The 16,749-nt window shown below is 57.3% G+C and overlaps 1 protein-coding gene across 9 annotated transcripts; it reads left to right on the forward strand.

Moving 5' to 3' along the window:
* Window positions 1-5,243: 5,243 nt before the first annotated feature.
* SLC4A11 (solute carrier family 4 member 11) lies at window positions 5,244-16,378 on the forward strand. Of its 9 annotated transcripts, none has more exons than XR_005032500.2 (21): window positions 5,244-6,153; window positions 6,890-6,998; window positions 7,654-7,695; window positions 9,626-9,778; window positions 9,902-9,951; window positions 10,243-10,474; window positions 10,559-10,640; window positions 10,881-11,004; window positions 12,399-12,614; window positions 12,693-12,786; window positions 12,899-13,024; window positions 13,103-13,216; window positions 13,305-13,437; window positions 13,710-13,783; window positions 14,206-14,458; window positions 14,537-14,643; window positions 14,726-14,894; window positions 14,988-15,161; window positions 15,464-15,568; window positions 15,652-15,821; window positions 15,946-16,378. XR_005032500.2 is itself a non-coding variant. In XM_036924634.2 (21 exons), exons 3-21 carry the CDS (start codon window positions 7,665-7,667, stop codon window positions 16,007-16,009), a joined length of 2,562 nt encoding a protein of 853 aa, XP_036780529.1. In that variant the 5' UTR covers window positions 5,244-6,153; window positions 6,890-6,998; window positions 7,654-7,664; the 3' UTR covers window positions 16,010-16,378. The 9 variants fall into 9 exon arrangements, 8 of the variants coding, with proteins under 8 accessions (XP_036780529.1, XP_036780534.1, XP_036780533.1 ...); XM_036924634.2 differs by having other exon boundaries at window positions 15,373-15,568; XM_036924639.2 differs by having other exon boundaries at window positions 14,795-14,894; window positions 15,373-15,568.
* Window positions 16,379-16,749: the final 371 nt, after the last annotated feature.

The following is a 16,749-nucleotide window of genomic DNA, read 5'->3' on the forward strand; positions in this document are numbered from 1 at the left end:
GCTCTATAGTGCCTCAGTGCACCCATGGCCACCAGTGTTCGATGGGAGCCCGTTTGAGAATTGTCTTTTTCCTTAATAAAAGATCACGTAGACTGTGACGTGGGAGTCGAGGATGTGGTGGGCTCCTGCTCCACACTGGTAGGGACAAGAGAGGCACCAACTAGAGTGTGTTTTGAAGGAACAATTGGCAAAACAAGTAATTAGACAAGAGCAAAGGGGGTGACCTCAAGGTAGAAGTGGAAAAAGCCAAAGTGGAAAAAAACCCAACATTTTGAAACAATTCCAAAAACTTTCTTGTTTCAGTCTCCAAAAATTTGAAGAAAAATAAATTTGTTTATCCAGAAATTATTCCTGTCTTTCCCAGGCTTCTGCACTGCTAAATTGACCAGCCAAAATAATTTGGTGGAAAAAAAAAAGTGTCATGGTCAATATATCAAACTAATAAATGAACAATTCTGTATTAAAAAAAAGAAGCTAACAAAACTAAGTGAATATATTTCCACTTAATCCTACAATTACTACTGCTTTCCCCATGGCAGTAAAGAAGTTTAACTTTTCCTCTCATGGATTCAAATGTTTAAGAAACTTTACACCTTTACTCTGAAATTTTATGCCTGAATGAATGTCCAAATAATAGCAAAATAAGGACAACAGGAAGAAGAAAGATGGTTTGATAACCAAAAAATTCATGGAATTTTCTAGCTGAAAAGACTCCATTTCAACCTCCTTGGGTTGTTTTGTTTTTTAATTGAAGTATCATTGATATATAAATACAATCTTAAATTAGTTTCAAGTATAATACACAGTTACCCACATTATTAAATCCTTACTCTAACATAGTGCAGTTACTATCTGTCAACACAGAAAGATGTTACAAATCCATTGGCTATATTCTTCATACTGTACTACCATCCCCGTGGCCAACTGACGTTATGATTAAGAACTTTTGTGCCCTTTTATCCCCTCAACTTCTTTGTTTTATAGATAAAATATATTAGACCCAAAGAAGCTGGAAGTCTTGCCTGAGGGCATTGCCCTGCACCTTTCTTTGGCTCACTCTCTGTACCTAAAGCATCCAGCTTCCTACAAGAGGCTGGGAGGAGCTGGAGCCCAGGGAAAGGGCGGTCTGAAATAGCACCGCAGGCAGAGTCAGTGAACTCCTGGCAGGACCTTGGTCAGCCCCATGGACACAAGAACCAGTGAGAATTGAGAACCGTGGTTGGGGAGGATGTGGGGTACACAGAATAGCTGAGGGGGGCAAGGATGGCCAGGAGAGTGACAGGCTGCCCAGACTCTTGGAAGACCTCAGGTGGCCAGTGATGGGTCTCAAAGGGCCTGGGGGTAGACAAGGGTGGGGAAGTTTGGCACCAGACCTGCAGCATTTGTCTCAAGACTTGCTGCACCCTCTGCATGCCCTGGAGAACTTGTTGGGGGTGAAGATTCCCAGCCTCATCATAGGTCCTACTCAATGAGAATCCCTGGGTCTGGCCCGGGCATAGGTCCTACTCAATGAGAATCCCTGGGTCTGGCCTGGGGATCTGCATTTCAGCAAGCTCTTGAGGGGTTTTGACATGCTGGGCATCTGCCTTGGAGGGTCCTGCTAGAGGAAGCCATTGGGCACTGCCACACACAGTGTGTGTGATGGGGGGGCAGCGGGGCAGGGACTGAGCATCTCTCGTGGCCCCTGGAGTGGGGTGGGCAAAAGTTGGTCAGTGTTTGATGGTGTCTGTCTGCCAGGGGGTTCTTGGCTGAGAAGCTGGGCTGTGAAACTGGAGCCCAGGTCAGTGGGCAGTGGGGGCAGCCCTGGAACCTTCCTGTTCAACAGCCTGCTGGCCAGATAGGATCACTGAGCAGAGAGCCATTACAGGTCCGTCCAGTGCTAGATGCTGACTGAATATGGATGGGGACACAGAGGGATGTTGTTCTGAGTGGGGCAGGTCCTTGTCGGCCTTCTACAGCGCTCCTTGCCCTCCTGGCTGCACTAATAGGAGCCTGGATCTTTCTCTCAGTGGGGGTAGGTGGCAACTGGGACAAGGCTTAATGCTGTGTTAGTTGGGCACCAAACTCCTACCCACCTATGGGGTCTGGAGATGTCCTGGGTGGGGCGGGAAGGTGGTGCCCGTGGAGGCCACATCCCTCCCCCAACCCCCACCAGCATCACCAAATAGCCCTGGGAGCAGCTTCTTCCAGGAACCACAAGGGGGCGGTACAGCTGCACCTAGAGAAAGGCTGGGAAGGGCTGGGACCTGGTCAAGGCTGCCTGCCCAGGGCAACAGGAACCCCAAGCAGCTTGTAAAACCCAGGTGACTCGAGGAGAAGCTGACTGTTGTACAGTGCAGGAAGCCACTCTTACCGAGGCTCCAAGGGAAGTAGAAATAAAAGGACTCAGTGATTTCTGAGTATGGAATAAGGACAAGTAGGCAAAGGGAGTCAGGCATATCTGGCTGGAAAACCTGAGCGGGAGTGGAGGGTGGAGGATGAAGAGGCCATCTGGGGGGCTTCATGACCCAAAAGCCTCTGGGAGCTCTACATGCAGGTGTGGGTCATGCATTCCCCATGTCCCAGGTTTACTGAGCACCTCCTACCCTGTACTGGTGAAGGATGCACACCCAGCCTTGCTCTCAGGAGCTCCAGGTCTAGCCAGAAGAGTAGGAGCTCAGAGTTAGGGGCCATGAGGGTCTGTGATGGAAGGAAACAGGAACCTACTGCAGACAGTGTGACCAGGGAAAGCCTCTCTGAAAGCTGAATGAAATGAGCCGTGCGGAGCTACAGAAATAGCTTCCAGGCACCCAGACTGTCAAGGCCTTAAGGCAGGTGGGGGCTGGCGGCCATGGTGGCTGGAGCAATGCTCCCCTGGGAACAGAAGCCATAGAATGGAGGTGGAAAGTAAGCAGGGGCCAGGTTGCACAGCACCACTACCCCACACCCCTCCCTGGTCTGTGAGCTTGCTTTTATTTTCCTAAATGCCATGAGAAGCCACTGGAGTGGAGATGGATAGGGGGAGGTGTGGGGGGCAAGTCAGAAGGCCAGATGAACCAGGTTTGGGGTCCAAATAGGCAGAACTGAGCTGTTTTGAAGATGAACCCAACAGACTTGCTGGTGGATCAGATGTCAGTGAGTCAGGGTGACTCCCCGGTCCAGGGCAGCCAGCCGGTTGGAAGTGGGTTAGGGAGCTCTATTTTACCTGAATTTCATTTGAATTGCCAGTTAGCCACCCAGGTTGTGGGGAGCGGAGAAGGTAGACTGCAGCAAGTTGAAGTCAGGAGCTCAAAGTCAGGAGTCATGAACTCTGGTCAGCCATGGCAGGTAGAGAGCCATAGGTCCAGGGAAAGTTATGGGACCACCAACACCGAGCTAGGTCAGAAGAGCAAGTATGAGGAAGGGAAGAAAATGTGGCAAGAAAAAGGAGGGGGCAATCTGTATTGGGAGCTGCTGGGGGAAGGGAACAGGGCTGGCAAGAAAGCTGAGGCAGGGTGACCTTGACCAGAACAGTTTCAGTGGAGTGGTGGAGACAAAAGGTAGGTGTGAGTGTGTTGAAAAGAAGTAGGGCAGGCGTGAAGACAGGAATAGAGGTAACTCATTGGGGAAATGTGCTCTGAAGCACAGCTGAGGAATTGGATGGGACCTGGAAGGGGAAGGGAGTTCAAGGGAGTGTTTGGGGTTTTGTTCTGCATTTTTTAATGAGATACTATAGAATTACTTCGTGCTCCAGACTCTAAAACCTACTGGTTTAAGTAGCACACAGAGAAAGCTGAGCTGAAAGCTCTTTGAAAGCCATTAAGTGCCCTTTGGAACCCAGTGCTCAAGGCTTTGTGTCCATAGCCCAGCGAAATCTGAGACCCCCAATGGAGGGAATGAGAGGAAATGGGTGTGCCTGGGTCCCTAAACTGCCGGTGTTAAGGACCCAGGGGGGGAACACAGGCGGGGAGCCCTGGGGCACCCGCATTTGCCCTCAGCCTCTGACCCACAGAGGCAGGGGTGGGTGGGAGGAAACAGCTTCTCACTTTGCAGCAGGGCCCTGGGGCTAAGGGAGCTCTCAGGGCAACCAGGGGAATGGAACCTGCAGGGGCAGAGCCCTGGAGGCTGAGGCAGGGACCCAGCCAGGGTCACTTCCTCTGAGAGCCAGGTCCAAAGACCGACCCCTTGGAGGAAGCTTGGCCCTAGGCTCCTGCTTCCTCAGTGAGCTACTTGGTGAGGTGGTCGGATGAGGGAGGAGGAAGCTGCAGTAACGGGAATGGACAGCTGCCCCTCCAGTTCAGGGACATCCTTGGAAGGTCCAGGTGTTGGGAACTGCTGGTGACACAGGGAGGCAGTTGCAGAAGCCTAGGTATTTCCAGATGGGAGAGGCTGGGGTCAAAACAGGTGGCTTTTCAGGGGTCCAGCCCCCGCACCGCTACCTGTGCAGTCTGTTCTTCAGTTCTCCAAAACCTCCAGCCCTCACCCATGGGACTCCAGGAGTGTGCCACTGGCTGGGGATCCCTAGCGAGAGGGCATCTAGAGAAGGTACCAAGGGCAGAGTGGAGGGAATGGCCAGGATGACCCTGTGTCTCTCCTCTCAGGCCCTGCTCACCCTCCACAAAAGCAGCATGTAGCCAGCCCTCAGTCAGTTGTCAGAGTTGAGTAGGTATCCTCCCAAGCTGCTCCTGGAGCAGTCAGGAGCAGGATGCTCAAGGCCCTCCCGACTACCAGGTCATTTATCTACCAGAGAGGTACCCCATGGCTTCCTGCCCCAACGGCGTCTCTTCTAGCAAGGCTGTTGCTGGGAGGGAAACCCGGCAGCCCAACTCACCTGATTGTGCATAGGGTCCCCTCCCAATGCATCAGGAGTTCTGTAGAGAAGTCCCTCCACAGAGGTGGGCTCACCTTCCTCTTGCCTCGGGCCCCTCTATCATGCCTGGGGTACAGTGGCTGAGACTCTTGTCCCAAAAGGGGGTTGGGTGGTGGAGGAGGATCGCGGCTAGTCCTCGAGCTGGCAGCCAGGGGTGGAGGGGATGGGGAGAATTCTTGGGTTAATTCTGGGCCCAAGGGCTGTGGAATCATTTGCTGAGAGGCCACCGACAGTCAGACCAGGGGTTCAACGCACAGGTCAGATTTGCCGGACCCCATCGCAGCGCGCGCCCGCCTGCCCACGAGCACCACACCTCCCTACACAAGCGCGCGCGCGCGCACACACACACACACACACACACACACACACTCCTCTCTCCCTCTCTCTCTCTCCTCTCAGAAGACAAGACGCCGGAGAAGGCGCGTCCCCAGACCCCGTGTCCGGGAAGGAAAACCGGGCGGCGGGGCCACCTTGGGAAGGAAAGGAGTCGCGAGCCAAGACCTTGACCCAAGAGAAGACGGAGGGCGCGGAACGACCAGACCAGGATTGACACCGAGAGGAGTGCTGCTAGCAAACCCGACGCAGCGGAGCAGGCCGGGGCGTAGCCCCGGGAATGCGCGCCGGCCCGTCTAGTTTGCCAGTGCGCGCTTCCTGGAGGAGGAATAGGAGGGTTTACCGCGGGAGCAACCAGGACCAGGGGAGAGGGCGGGGCAGCCGGCGGGCAGGGCCTGGCGGAGGCCCCCTACCGAGAGGAGGGGGCGGGGGCCGGCCGCGAGCTTAAAGCCGACGCCGGGGAAGCCCTCCCCCGCCCTGCTGCAGTGCCACCACTCCACCGGTTCCCGGGCCCGTCAAGCTTCTCCCCAGACCGCCCGGCCCCTAATGCTGAGACGTCTGGGCTTGCGCCCGGACCCGAAGGATCCTGGTCTACACACTCTGCCTAACTCGCCGCGGGCTCCCGGGAGCAGCCCGCCCGGGGCTGAGGAGCGCGGGTGAGAGCGCAGGGCGGTATTCCGCCCTTGGTGACACGGCCTCCTGCGCGGGGGCGAGGCCTCTGAGCGGCATTAGGACCCAGGTGCGGCGCGGGGGTGTGTCGCCGGATCCCGCCGCCCGCACGCCTAGTTTGGGGGTCCCCCAGCCTGAGGCAAGGAGCCCGGGCGTGCGCGCGCGTCGGCAGCGGTCCGGTGGCCGATCGCCTAGGCCACGGCCGCGGCCTCCAGGTGTGTGTTCCACCTCCAGCCGTGCGGTGGGTGCCTGCGGCGGGAAGGCCGCCCGGTCTCCGCGGCAAAGTCGTGCGAGGGCCGGGACGCGAAGCCGTCGGAGCACTGGTGAGAATGCCAGTGCCGCCGGCCCCGGGGCATGGTGGGAGAGAGGGTCGTGGGGGATCCGGTTGTGGTTCGACCTAGACCGAGTGGAAGTGAGCACGAGTACGCGGGGGACGGAGGCAGGCTCGGGGACGGCTTGGTGGTCACCGTAGGCTTGCTTTAATGCTGAATCGCCAACTTGAAATGCTTAAGTTTTTGAACCAATGAGGTAGCCGGTGGAGGGGCGGGGGAGCTTGGAAGTGGGTGGGGCGGAGCTTTGGGTTCGCTAGCACCCCGAATGCCGGACTCTTAAGAGCGGGGCACGCTGACGCCTCGGAAAACCTCATTTTGCAACCCCCCAACCCTCGACCCCGACACCTTCCTGCCTCGGCGCTGCGGGAAAGCCTGCCCATCCTTTTGGGTGCCCGGCCCTCTGTTCTCTGCGCGGCCACAGGGGACTTTCCCTCGCGGCTCTGACACCCTAGGGCGAGCCCGGAGTTTGTGTGAGCATTTTACCTGCACGTGAGGCGCCTGGGATGGGAGCAGATTATGCACCATCTCCACCCCTCTAGACCCTCTTCCTCTGTCAACCCCTGCGGCCTCGGATGCTACCGGCCCCGCCCCTCCCTTCTGGATGCGGCCCTGCCTCCCGCCCCGCGCGTCCGTCCGCATCCTGCCCCCAGACACCCAGGGTCTCCGAGTCTGGAGGCGCTTTCCTCTCGTGCACGCGGCACCTCCTGGCGTTTCCTTCCTCGCACAGCACCGCATAAACAGCCAGGACCATCCGGGGCCCCGCACGCGGCGCGAGGAGAGTGCACTTGCCCCCACCCCATCCCGTCTTCCTTGAGGACCAACGGCTCCGCCTCTCAGTAGGCCCGGGACACGGTGACGCCCTGGGGAGGAAGGGGAGGAGGAGGAGGAGGCCGTTGCTGAGTCGGCTCTCCCCCACCCCGCACCACGATCCCGACCCCAGTGGGACCTCGGGCGACTGCCCGTGTGATGGGTGTTGATGGCCCCAGAGACCTACGTGAGAGGGAGAGTCGCAGTGTCCTGGGAGGAGGGTCCCAGCCCAGGTTCTGGGCTTGGCAGCGAAGCCTCGAGAGGAGGCCGTCTGTTGCAGGGAAGGTGGAGAGACAGAGCTCCTCCCGGCAGCTGAATTCTGCAGCCAGGGGTCCTGCCTTACTTCTCTGGGTACTATTAATAAGTCCTGGAGAAAACATGCTGAGAACCTCTCCCATCTTCCACCCTTTCCCATCTCGGCGACCCCTACCAAGTGGGCTGAAGAATAATAATAGTCTTGGCTTCCTCTGGCTCCTCCAGGGGCCTCTCGCTAGTACTGCCTACTGTTCCTTTATCTCCCCAGGTTGGCCTGGGTTGGGTCTCTGGGAAGGATAAGAAGGAATCAGCAGGGTTGGTGTGGGGTGGGAAGCAAATGGGCCCTGGCTGCAGTATGTACTATGCATACTGGGTTTCATCCAGGGCTGTACTACGGAGCTGGTGACAATTCCTTGGCTTCCCTTGCAGCAAACTCTGTCATGTCGCAGAACGGATACCTTGAAGATTCAGGTGAGTGCCTTTCAAGTGTGGGTATGTGTAGAGAGAAATTGCTGGTCAAAAGTCTCTAGGGGTTCTAGTCCATCCACCCGGATAGCCATGGCCTTGGCACCTGTCTGTGGTCCTGTGTTAGTGCTGGGATGCTTTTAGATCATCCCCTGCAGGAGGCTGTGGTGTGTGACTGGAGAGGCAGCTGACACTGCTCTCGACTCTGGCAGGTCTCTGGTCATCCTGTGGTCCTAGGAGGGCATGCTGTTCCCTCTCCTGGGCAGGTTAGGTGTGTGGCTAGGCTGCAGGATGGAAGTGGGGACATGGCATCCCAGGGGCCTTCAGGGACTTGGTAGTGTCAGCTGGGCAGGTCTAAGTAGAGCCAAGGGTAGGGGAGAAGTGGGGAGTGTGAGGGGCAGTGCCAAGGAATAGTGGATTCTGGGCGGGTAACAGAAAGGAGGTTGGGGCAAGTTGGGGCTGGTGGTCTATGCAAAGCAGGCCTGGAATTGGGGAGGAAGGAGTTTTTCATGGACAGAGCTCTGGAACAAAAGCAGGAAGGACATCTTTTGACTTAATAGTTCTTCTCTGGGCTCTGGGTGCAGTGTAGACCTGGAGTAGGGATCACCAGTCCCTGGGGGCCTTGGTGGGGAGGTCTAGTGCCTGCTGCCCAGAAAGAGCCCAGGCTGAGTACAGGACATGGGGGGAACAGGGCCTGGGATGTGCAGAGGAAACTGGCAGGCAGGAGTGGAAGTGAGTCAGGGTGAGTCACTGCCCGGCAGGTGTAGGCATGCTGCTGACCCTTCCTTGTCCCTGTGCAGGTGTTTGTCAGGCATTAGTGGGGTCTGGGCTGCAAAGGCCCCTTTCCTGGGAGTACTCACAAGTGATAAACCATAGGGGACCCACAGGATAGTCAGGAAGGGGTGCTGGCTGGGCCAAGTGTGAGACAGGGCATTAGGAGGCCTTGCAAGAGCAGGAGGGGTTCCATCAAGCCTTGAAGAAGGCCTTCCAGGAGGGGAGCCCTTGGTTTAGAGGACAGGAGCTGGCATGCCTGGGGCGTTGGCCTACTGGCCTGAGGAGTAAGAGTCTGAGGTCCCAGGTGGGACTGGTCCTGAGGGGCCAGGGGTCAGGATAAGGAGCAAGGCTGTCTCAGACTGTCATCTCAGAGGCTGCAGGGAGCCCCAGCAAGACTTGGCAAGATGGGAACATTTGCATGTCACCAGGAAGCCTTCCTGTATGATAGGCAGTTGCAGGAACCGAGATGCAGACCAAGAGCAAGTGGGCAGCCGGCTCTGTGCTCTGGAGTCCCATGGCGCCGCAGCGCTCCTTACCCATCATGGGGGTGGTGCTGAGATGAGGTCTTCTGGGGGTCCCAGCCCCTGTCAGCCCCTGTCTGTTTTTCTGGCTTTCCTGCTACTGAGTCTAGTGTGATATCTGCACCAGGTTTCCCAGTCTTGATGCTTCACCGCACACACCCTCCCCAGGAGGAGGACCTCTAAGACCCTGTGCCAGTGAGGTAGAGGGGAGCTGGTCCAGATACTGCAGGGGCTCTGACTTCCTTTGGGTTTCATCTGGCGAGCCGGGCAGTCTGGGTCCTGTAACCTCGGGGTTCTGGGAGGGCAGGGGCTGGGCAGGCATCACCGTATCATTGCTTCATGTGCCTGGCCCAAGTTTGTGGTGTGAACTGATTTTCCTCTAACTAACCAGTTCGTGTGGGTCTGAACAGTGCAGGGCTGAGCTTTTGTACTCTGAGGGGCACGGGGCCAGGACTAAATATTCTGCCTGCTGGGCCGGAGGCTCCCTTCCTGGCCTACAAGAGAGCCACCATGCACTAAGGGTGCACCCAGAGGACAGCCTGCTGCCTTTGCTTCCTGGGCTCAGAGACTCTCCATCCAGCATGGAGCACTGACGGCCAGGCCCTCTTGGGGGTCTCTCCCGATGGTGGTTGGGTCTCTAGGCTACCTCAAGTGTGACACAGATGATGCCTCTGAAACCCGTGAGGAGAGCCTGGGGGATGAGGCCTTCGACACGGTCAACTCCTCCATTGTGTCTGGCGAGAGCATCCGTGTTTTTGTCAACGTCAACCTCGAGGTGCAGCCCGCCCAGGCTGGTATGGGGATTGTAGCAGGGACAGGCTGGGGGGTGGGCAGGGGACTGGATAGACATGGCCCCACTCCACCAAGAGAGACTTGAAGAGGTGGGGTGGCACCCTGAGCCCCCCACTTTTTTCTAGCGGAAAGTGAGTCATCAGGTGGCTGCGGGCTCCTACATACCTCCCGAAAGGTGAGTGGCCTGTCGGCAGGATGGGAGACTTTTGGTCCTGGGCCACTAGTTGGGGGTGGAGGTGGCTGCTCCCTGGGAAAGCTCGCACTGCTCCCCTCTCACACTAAGCAGAGATGTCGCACTAGCCCAAGCCCTGGCTATTGGGACCAGCCATGCTGGACCTTCCCTCCTGGAGGGGGCGTTGGTCCTGGTTAGCGCGGCAGCCAACGACCACCGTGGATGAGGGGCCCAGGCAGTGACAGTGGGTCTTCTTCATGGGCCTGTGTCATTCTGTGCGTGGGGTCTTCATAGTACCTGAAGTTAAAGAATTTTGAGGAAGAGATCCGAGCACACAGGGACCTAGATGGCTTCCTGGCACGGGCCAGAATCATCCTGAATGAGACGGCCCCCTCCCTGGATGACGTGCTGCGGGCCATGCTGTGCCGCTTAGCCCATGACCCCTACAACATTGAGCCAGACTGCAACCTAGACCTGCTCATGGCCATGCTCTTCACTGATGCCGGGGCCCCCAAGGAAGGTAAAGGTAAGGCCTGTCTGCCCACTTGGGCAGGGAAGGTTAGGGAGGTGGGCCAGCTGACCCTCCTCCTCCCCCCCACTCTATCCTCAGTCCACCTGCTGTCAGATACCATCCAAGGGGTCACTGCCACGGCCACAGGGGTGCAATACCAGCAGTCGTGGCTCTGTATCATGTGAGTTGCCAGGCCACCGTATTTGGCTTCCCCATGTCACACTGGAACTAGGCATCCCATGTCCCTGCAGAGACTCCACCCAGTTTGGGGCAGAGGGCATGAGCACTCCATCCCATTTGGTCTTTTTTTTTCTCCCTAACAGGGGTCGCCAAGGGGCACACTTGGGGGCTTTGGGTTGGGGGAGCTCCAGCTTCCGAGGGTGACAGCTGTGTGCTGTGTGCCCTGCCCTGTCCCTGCTAGCTGTACCTCCAAGGCCTTGCTGAAGCGGCACGTGTGCATCAGCCGCCTGGTGCGCCCACAGAACTGGGGGGAGAATTCCTGTGAGGTGCGGTTCGTCATCCTGGTGCTCACCCCCCCCAAGATGGTAAGGGTCTTGGGGCAGGTCTTTCTTGGGGAGGAGGGCTCTAGGTTGCTCTGTCCCCTTCCCAGGGGCATCCCTCCATGTGCTGGAGGGTCCCATAGTCTGGTCTCTGAAGGCCTCATGCTCACCCCAGCCATCCATCTCTGCCCTGCTGGGTTATCTGAAGCGTCCTTGCTAGGTCCTCATCCAACCCTAATCATTCCAGAGATTGCCAAAAAGGTAGTATTTCCTTTTTGACTAAAAAGAGATGCTTTTTAAAATTGTTATTCAAACATAGGGCCTTTCTTTGGCCTGCCCTGACCCTAATCCTTCCAGTTGGCTGGCTTTGTGATTTGCTGACCAAGGATCCCTACTCCTTCCTGGGCTATAACCTCCTGGTCAGGGGCATCTCGTATTTGTGGGGGCTGAAGCTGATAGAATTTCGGGGGTCTTTTAAGGAAAAGGATTTAAAAATCACGACAAGAGAATGGCCAGGGTCCCTCCACAGGCCTAGGAGGGGACTTAACGCTTAAGCTTCCATTAGTTTCTTGATGATTCTGCCCTTGCCTCTCATGTAGACTCAGAATTTGGCATGACCCCCTCCCCAGACTTTTCTTTAGACAAGGGGTCTAAAGGGGATTTCATAGACATGCTATGGTCCTCCCCAAGCATTCCAGAGCTGGTGACAGAGGGAGGGCATTTAGTTTAGGGCAGTGGGCACTCATGGGTCAGAGAGAGCAACAGCTGGCAAGGTGGCCAGAACAGTGGAAGAAGCAGGATCCTAAGAGTGGTGCGGGTGACCAGTGCCTTGGGACAGGCCAACCGCCTGACACGTGATTCCTCCTGGGAGAACAAGCCTGTTCTAAGATCTCGCAGAAGAGGATATGCAGTCCAGCCCTGGCACTGTTGCTTTGGATGGCACAAAGGGTTGGACACGGCTCCCAGGGGACCTTGGTCGGGGAGGTGAGACATGCTGCTGGGGTGGAGGCTGGACACTGAGTTTATGGTGAGGATTGACCCTGGCCAGGCAAGAATCCCTCTGAAAATCAGATAAACCACAGACAGTACAAACACCACTGGTCAAATGCAGCTGGAAGGATATATTTTCCTCCATCACTGATTTCATCATCCACGATGTCACCAATTTGTGTTCTCAGGGCAAGACCAACCCCTGAGTTACTAAGAATGCATGAGTTCATAAGGAAAACACTGATTTGATGGCGGTTCTAGTAATCTCACCTGGTGGGAATTGTGGCAGGGTTCACTAATGCTTGAGCTTTGGGGGACAGAACCTGCTGCCAGTTCACAAGGAGAGTACCTGCTACATGCTGGGAACATCCTTGTATGGCAAGGGCAGGGCAGGGCACCCTCTGCTCTGCAGGGCCTACAGACATGATTCTTCTTTCCTCTACCCCCAGAAAAGCACCAAGACTGCAACAGAGGTAGCGCGTACATTCGCCACCATGTTCTTGGACATCACCTTCCGCCAGAAGCTTCTGAAGACTCGCACAGAGGAAGAATTCAAGGAGGCCCTGGTACATCAGAGACAACTGCTCACCATGGTGAGCCATCATCTGACCCCCAGCATGAAGGGCTACGCCATGAGCTCCGTCTGCATCCACAGACACCTGCAGGTACGGAGTGGAGGTGGGCCTGGGTGGCAGTGCAGGGCACAGGCCACAGGGCTAACAGACATCTGTCCTCCTCCCCAGCCCCTGCGACACAAGGACTTTCTCCCTGTGGGGAAGGGCATCCGGGAGGACATTGCCCGCAGGTTCCCCGTGTATGCGTTGGACTTCACTGATGGTACGTGGCCCTCTGGTCCCCCCGGAGATAGGCCTGTGGCTCAGGTCCCAGGACAACCTGTGTGCCTGTCCTGCATCCCCAATACACTCTCCATCCCGTCCCCCATTCCTAGGCATTATTGGGAAAAACAAGGCTGTGGGCAAATATATCACCACCACTCTGTTCCTCTACTTCGCCTGCCTCCTGCCCACAATCGCTTTTGGGTCCCTCAACGATGAGAACACGAACGGGGCCATCGGTGAGGGGCTGAGGGCTGGTAGGGATGTGCGGGTAGGGTAGAGGCCATGGTGCCTGCCTGACTGCCCCACTCCCTCAGATGTGCAGAAGACCATAGCGGGGCAGAGCATCGGAGGCCTCCTGTACGCGCTCTTCTCTGGGCAGCCGCTGGTGGTGCTGCTGACAACGGCGCCTCTGGCCCTCTACATCCACGGTGCCATGGGGGCGGCAGTGGGGAGGTGGTTCCCGAGGTCCCTGGCCCTGGCCTGGCCCTGACTGCCCACCCGTCCTGTTGCTTGCAGTGATCCGTGGCATCTGTGATGACTATGATCTCGACTTCAACACCTTCTATGCGTGGACGGGCCTATGGAACAGTTTCTTCCTTGCGCTTTATGCCCTCTTCAATCTCAGCCTGGTCATGAGTGTCTTCAAGAGGTGACAGGGCCTTCCCTGAGCTGCTGGGTCCCTCAAGCAGGAGGGAAACCAGTGCAGGGATCTGGGTCTGCCTCTATGCCAGCCTCTGAAGTCCTGTAACCCTAGAGCGGATGGGTTACCCCCACATCACTACCTCACGGGGAAAGCCTGGGACCTTGGTTGGTCTTTGTGGCAGGAGGAGGTGGGGGGACCGTACAGAAGCTCAGGGAAGCCTCCCCCTTGGCCCCTTACAGCTCACCCTCATCTTAAGAGGCATTATCACCCCCTGGCAGGTCAACAGAGGAAATCATTGCCCTGTTCATTTCCATCACATTCGTGCTGGATGCTGTCAAGGGCATGGTCAAAAGTGAGTGTCCAGCTGGTGGCCACCAGCTGCAGGGAGAGCTGACTTGAGATGGGGACAACGGGCTGTGGCCTGGGCAGCCAAGAAGCTAGCAGGCTGACGTTGCTGCCATGGTCCAGGGGGCTCTGGGGAGCTGTGACTGGCAGAGAGCAGTAGGCCCATGAGCTGGAGGGGCCAGTGCTGCCCAGGCAGGATCAGAAGCACTGGCCGGGTGCTGTCAGATGGAGCAAAGGGACAACAGCCGGGGGCAGGGCAGGGGTCATGGCACGTCAGTGGTTCATGGCTGACAGAGAAGGCCAGATCCCCCACCTCCTCCCAGAAGCCTTTTCTCCCCTTGGAGCCCCTCTACCTCACATCCAGGAGGCAGCTGGGCTCCCATCTCCCAGAGCCCAGAATGGCTGAGGCCGGCTGGCCTCTATCCACAGTATTCCAGAAGTACTACTATGGCCACAACTTTGGGAAACTCTACATGGACAGCACTTCCATGGTGAGCCAGCTGGGCCTGAACACCAGCCTCCACACTGCCCTCAACACCAGCTTCCTGACCAGCACACCAGAGCTGACCTCTGTGGGCAGCCGTGCCTCTGAGCACCCAGGCCGGGAGACTGCCGTGCTCAGCCTCCTCATCATGCTGGGCACACTCTGGCTGAGCTACACCCTCTACCAGTTCAAGAAGAGGTGAGGGGGGGTCCAGGGTGAGGAGAAGGGGGCAGAGTCCCCAGGCCATGCAAACACACCTGCGGCCTGTGTCCCCAGCCCCTACCTGCACCCCCACATGCGTGAGATCCTGTCAGACTGTGCCTTGCCCATCTCGGTGCTCACCTTCTCTCTCATCTGCTCCTATGGCTTCCAGGAAATTAAGAGTAAGTTGGGACCAGGCTGGGCTGGGGTGCGGTTGCTGCCTGGGGCCTGCAGGCTTGAGCAGGGGCCTGTATCCTGCTGCAGTGAGCAAGTTCAGCTACAACCCCAGCGAGAGCCTGTTTGAGCTAGCCGAGATGCACTCGCTGTCCCTAGCGGCCATCGGCGGTGCCATGGGCCTTGGCTTCCTGCTATCCATGCTCTTCTTCATCGAGCAGAACCTGGTGGCTGCCTTGACCAATGCTCCGGAGAACAGGTTTGCAGGGCTGTGCAGGGAGGGGCGAGCATGTGCCCAGCCCTCCAAAGAGCCAGCGGCTATCTGTCCACATGTGGCCCCTGTCTGTCACAGGCTGGTGAAGGGCACTGCCTACCATTGGGACCTCCTGCTCATTGCCATCATCAACACAGGGCTGTCTCTGTTTGGGCTGCCCTGGATCCATGCTGCCTACCCCCACTCTCCGTTGCACGTACGGGCTCTGGCTTTGGTGGAGGAGCGAGTGGAGAACGGGCACATTTATGAGACGTGAGTGTGACAACAGCCCCTTGAGACCTGAAGCAAGGGTCACGTGGACCATGAGGTAGGCGGGACCCTGGGCCACATGACCTAGGGAGGTCTGTGGCCCAGGAGTAAGGGCCCAGAAATGATGTAGCCCAGAACCACGTGTGACCAGAGATTGGCTGTGGCCCCATGACCAGAGCAGGAGATGACCAGTGGGTGCCCTGGGACCACACAGGATCGTGAATGTGAAGGAGACGCGGCTGACCACACTGGGTGCCAGCGTCCTGGTGGGGTTCTCCCTCCTGCTGCTGCCCTTCCCACTGCAGTGGATCCCCAAGCCTGTGCTGTACGGCCTCTTCCTCTACATCGCACTCACCTCCATTGACAGCAACCAGCTCTTCGAGCGCATGGTTCTGCTGCTCAAGGACCAGGTGGGTGTGTGGCCCTGTGTGGGAGGGGTGTGGGTAGGGGTTCAGCCCCCCACCTGCCTAAGCCTGGTTCCTGCTGCCTGCAGACCTCATACCCACCCACCCACTACGTCCGGAGGGTGCCGCAGAGGAAGATCCACTACTTCACAGGCCTGCAGGTCCTGCAGCTGCTGCTGCTCTGTGCCTTTGGCATGAGTACCCTGCCCTACATGAAGATGATCTTTCCTCTCATCATGATCGCCATGATCCCCATCCGGTACTGGAGCTGGGTCGCACAGTGGCGGGCTGCGGTGGGCAGCCTGGCCCTGTGGGTGGGCTGGAGTGGTGCCCTCTGCCTTGTCTGACCCAGTGCTCACCCTCTACCCTCCACCCCACCCCAGCTACAACCTGCTGCCCCGAATCATTGAAGCCAAATACTTGGACGTCATGGATGCTGAGCACTGAGGCCTTGACTGGATGGCCCTGGCCATACCCCATTAGCCCGACCCTCCTGGTCTTCCCAGTCTGGCTCTATGGCAGTGTGGGGAAGTATCTTTTGGGGTGTCACTCTGTGCTACACCCCCTAACAGCTGTCCCCACAAGCCTAGGGCATCTGGGCATTTGGTGGTGTGTACGCCTTCCCATCTCCCCGTTAGCCTTTTACTTGAGGTTAAGAACACTGCTCAGGGCAGCTTCTGCCCAGAGTGGGACTAAGCTGACGGATTTTCTTTTGATAAAAGAGTCAGATGCCTGAAAGAGAAACCATTTCCTTGATTGTGTAAGGAACTCGCTGTATGCACATTAGAGAATAAAGCTCCTGTTTCTATGCTTCTACGTGCTGCCTCCATCCCTGCTGTCTGGCCCACCCCAGCCTCTGAAGGCTACATGAAGGCCCTGCAGAGTGGGGAAACCTACCCAGGGGAAGTGGAATGGAAGGGACGGAAGTTTGTTGAGTGCCACTTGTGTGCTGTCACCTCCAACCCCACTCAGTGGACGTCAGCTCAGCAGGGAAATCTAGAAGATGGGGAGGCCTCTGCGCTGCTATGTTGCCAGGAACCTGTAGGGAAAGTGTTCTGGGAACAGCATGTGCTAGGGCCCTGAGGAGAGGGCTTAGGCCAGTGACGAGCCATGGCTGGTGGGAGAGATAGGCAGGGCTGACAGCAGAGGGTCCTGACTCCCAAAGGCAGCTGCAGAGCAGCCTGAAA

The sequence above is a fragment of the Manis pentadactyla genome, chromosome 5 (genome assembly GCF_030020395.1).
Source record: "Manis pentadactyla isolate mManPen7 chromosome 5, mManPen7.hap1, whole genome shotgun sequence".
In the NCBI taxonomy this organism is placed as follows: Eukaryota; Metazoa; Chordata; class Mammalia; order Pholidota; family Manidae; genus Manis; species Manis pentadactyla.

What these genes read in the sequence shown, in the direction of transcription:
- SLC4A11 (XM_036924634.2), top strand. Translation starts at nt 7,665, where the DNA reads ATGTCGCAGAACGGATACCTTGAAGATTCAG. An exon ending in TGCTCACCCCCCCCAAGATG is followed by an intron (nt 11,005 to 12,398) that starts GTAAGGGTCTTG and finishes CTCTACCCCCAG; the next exon opens with AAAAGCACCAAGACTGCAAC. An exon ending in GCATCCACAGACACCTGCAG is followed by an intron (nt 12,615 to 12,692) that starts GTACGGAGTGGA and finishes CCTCCTCCCCAG; the next exon opens with CCCCTGCGACACAAGGACTT.